The 3,413-nt window shown below is 60.2% G+C and overlaps 1 protein-coding gene across 1 annotated transcript; it reads left to right on the top strand.

Moving 5' to 3' along the window:
- Positions 1 to 406: 406 nt before the first annotated feature.
- Positions 407 to 3,117, top strand: JUN (Jun proto-oncogene, AP-1 transcription factor subunit). Its single transcript, XM_055401793.2, has one exon. The coding sequence runs from the start codon at positions 1,348 to 1,350 to the stop codon at positions 2,353 to 2,355; it is 1,008 nt and encodes a 335-aa protein (XP_055257768.2). The 5' UTR covers positions 407 to 1,347; the 3' UTR covers positions 2,356 to 3,117.
- Positions 3,118 to 3,413: the final 296 nt, after the last annotated feature.

Below are 3,413 nucleotides of genomic sequence, written 5' to 3'. Positions count from 1 at the left end.
CCGTCGGAGCCCTAAACTTCAGCCCACTTCCCTCAGAGGCTGGGAGCGCCCGAGTTCGCCCGGCTCGCGGCAGCCACCGTCACTAGACAGTCAAACCCCAAGACGTCAGCCCACAATGCACCGGGCGGGCGGGGAAAGACGCGCCGGGGAGGGAGGGGGAAGAGAGGGGCGCGAGGCGCACGGAGGGGGTTGGGGGGAAGGAGGAGAAAGAAGGGCCCAACTGTAGGAGGGCAACGGAGCATTACCTCATCCCGTGAGCCTCCGCGGGCCCAGAGAAGAATCTTCTAGGGTGGGGTCTCCATGGCGACGGGTGGGCCCGCCCCCCTGAGAGCGACGCGAGCCAATGGGAAGGCCTTGGGGTGACATCATGGGCTATTTTTAGGGGTTGACTGGTAGCAGATAAGTGGTGAGCTCCGGCTGGATAAGGGCTCAGAGTTGCACTGAGTGTGGCTGAAGCTGCGAGGCGGGAGTGGAGGTGCGCGGACGCAGGCAGGCAGACAGGCACAGTCAGTTGGGAAGGACTGCAAATCCTATTTTCTTTTCCAGTTTCTCTCCAACTGCCTGGAGCTAGCGCTTGTGGCTCCCGGCCTGGTGTTTTGGGGAGCGCCGGGAGAGCCCCTTCTCCAGCCGCCCCCAGGCGGAGAGCCCCGCTGCGCGGGCGCTGCTGACAGCGCGGAGAGCGGCTACTGTCCGCCCGGGGAAGTCCGGAGAGCGGCTGCAGTGGCAAGAACTTTCCCGGCCAGGAAGACAGGGGACAAGTGGCCGCCGGGTCCCGGAACGAACTTTTGCAAACCTTGCCTCCGCCCGACGCTGCCGCGGCGGCGGTAAAAAAAAGAGGCGGCGGAGAGGGGAGGACGTGCGCTCCGCTTTGCTCGCACCGGTTGCTGAACTTGGGCGAGCGCGAGCCGCGGCTGCCGGGCGCCCCCTCCCCCTCGCAGCGGAGGAGGGGACAGTCTTCCGAGTCGGGGCGGCGGACACCCGCCGGCGGCCGGCCACCGCGGGGTCCGCGCTCCCTGCTGTCACCGGGAAGCGAGTTCGTCCGCGGGCTCTGAGGAACCGCTGCGCTCGAGAGAGCTCCGTGAGTGACCGCGACTTTTCAAAGCCGGGCGGCGCGCGCGAGCGGACAAGTGAGATCTCTTAACCCTGCGATCCCCCGGACCGAGCTGGTGAGGAGGGCGCCGGGGGGGTGGGGTCTGCCAGCCGGCGGGGGCGCGCGCTCTTCCAGAAACTTTCCTTGCTTATCGCCCGGGGAGGCGCGGGTGTCCCCCGCTTGCCAGCGCGCTGTTGCGGCCCCGAAACTTCTGCGCGCAGCTTCAACTAAGCCCACGCGAAGTGACGGACTGTTCTATGACTGCAAAGATGGAAACGACCTTCTACGATGATGCCCTCAACGCCTCGTTCCTCCAGTCTGAGAGCGGCGCCTACGGCTACAGTAACCCCAAGATTCTGAAGCAGAGCATGACCCTGAATCTGGCCGACCCGGTGGGCAGCCTGAAGCCGCACCTCCGGGCTAAGAACTCCGACCTCCTCACCTCGCCCGACGTGGGACTGCTCAAGCTGGCGTCGCCCGAGCTGGAGCGCCTGATCATACAGTCCAGCAACGGGCATATCACCACCACGCCGACCCCCACTCAGTTCCTGTGCCCCAAGAACGTGACGGACGAGCAGGAGGGATTCGCCGAGGGCTTCGTGCGCGCCCTGGCCGAACTGCACAGCCAGAACACGCTGCCCAGCGTCACGTCGGCTGCGCAGCCGGTCAGCGGGGGGGGCCTGGTGGCCCCGGCGGTGGCCTCGGTGGCGGGCGGCAGCGGCAGCGGCGGCTTCAGCGCCAGCCTGCACAGCGAGCCGCCGGTCTACGCCAACCTCAGCAACTTCAACCCCGGCGCGCTGAGCAGCGGCGGCGGGGCGCCCTCCTACGGCGCGGCCGGCCTGGCCTTTCCCGCGCAGCCCCAGCAGCAGCAGCAGCAACCGCCGCAGCCGCCGCACCACCTGCCCCAGCAGATCCCCGTGCAGCACCCGCGGCTGCAGGCCCTGAAGGAGGAGCCGCAGACGGTGCCCGAGATGCCCGGGGAAACGCCGCCCCTGTCCCCCATCGACATGGAGTCCCAGGAGCGGATCAAGGCGGAGAGGAAGCGCATGAGGAACCGCATCGCTGCCTCCAAGTGCCGGAAAAGGAAGCTGGAGAGGATCGCGCGGCTGGAGGAAAAAGTGAAAACCTTGAAAGCGCAGAACTCAGAGCTGGCGTCCACGGCCAATATGCTCAGGGAACAGGTGGCCCAGCTTAAACAGAAAGTCATGAACCACGTTAACAGTGGGTGCCAACTCATGCTAACGCAGCAGTTGCAAACGTTTTGAGGCGAGACTGTCGGGGCTGAGGGGCAACGGAGAAAAAATATAAATAACACAGACAGATTTGAGAACTTGACAAGTTGCGAGAGAGAAACAGAGGGGAAAAAAAGTGTCCGAGAACTAAAGCCAAGGGTATTCAAGTTGGACTGGGTTGCGTCCTGACGGCGCCCCCAGTGTGCACGAGTGGGAAGGACTTGGCGCGCCCTCCCTTGGCAAGGAGCCAGGGAACGGCGGCTCGCGGGCTGCCCCGCTTTGCGGACGGGCTGTCCCCGCGCAGACACAACGTTAGACTTTTCTTTAACATTGACCAAGAACTGCATGGACCTAACATTCGATCTCATTCAGTATTAAAGGGGTGGGGGGGGGGGAGGGGGGTTGCAAACTGCAATAGAGACTGTAGATCGCTTCTGTAGTACTCCTTAAGAACACAAAGGGGGTGGGGGAGGGGAGGCGGGAGGGAGGTTTGTGAGAGCGAGGCCCAGCCTGCAGATGAGCTCTTTCTGGCCTGCCTTCCATAACTGTGTATGTACATATATATATTTTTTAATTTGATGAAAGCTGATTACTGTCAATAAACAGCTTCATGCCTTTGTAAGTTATTTCATGTTTGTTTGTTTGGGTGTCCTGCCCAGCCTTGTTTGTAAATAAGAGATTTGGAGCACTCTTGAGTTTACCATTTGTAATAAAGTATATAATTTTTTTATGTTTTGTTTCTGAAAATTCCAGAAAGGATATTTAAGAAAATACAATAAAATATTGAAAAAGTTACCCCTCCCCCAACCTCTTTTCTGCATTATCTATAGATTACTTGTCTAGGTGGAGTTGAAAGAGTTGAGTGTCAATTAAAATCACTGTGGGTGCTTCCTGCTAGCAGGCCCTGAAAACTGTTGTCTGCTGGACTTGAGAAAGAACTGCAGCTGATGCTCTCCTCAAGTTATACTTTTCCCTCCCCAACAATCGACATAGAGTTGCTTACAAAGGATAGTGTGGCATTTCAGGAAGATGAGAGAAGGAAGGTTGTGGTGGAGAGGGACAGCCCACTGGGAAATCTAACATTTTAGTTT

Source organism: Moschus berezovskii, chromosome 4 (assembly GCF_049115385.1).
Source record: "Moschus berezovskii isolate FMDL1 chromosome 4, NW_MosBer_1.0, whole genome shotgun sequence".
Taxonomy (NCBI): domain Eukaryota; kingdom Metazoa; phylum Chordata; class Mammalia; order Artiodactyla; family Moschidae; genus Moschus; species Moschus berezovskii.
Note: the sequence above shows the minus strand (reverse complement) of the source record. Positions and strands in the feature narration are given on the sequence as shown.

What these genes read in the sequence shown, in the direction of transcription:
- JUN (XM_055401793.2), top strand. Translation starts at nt 1,348, where the DNA reads ATGACTGCAAAGATGGAAACGACCTTCTACGATGATGCCCTCAACGCC.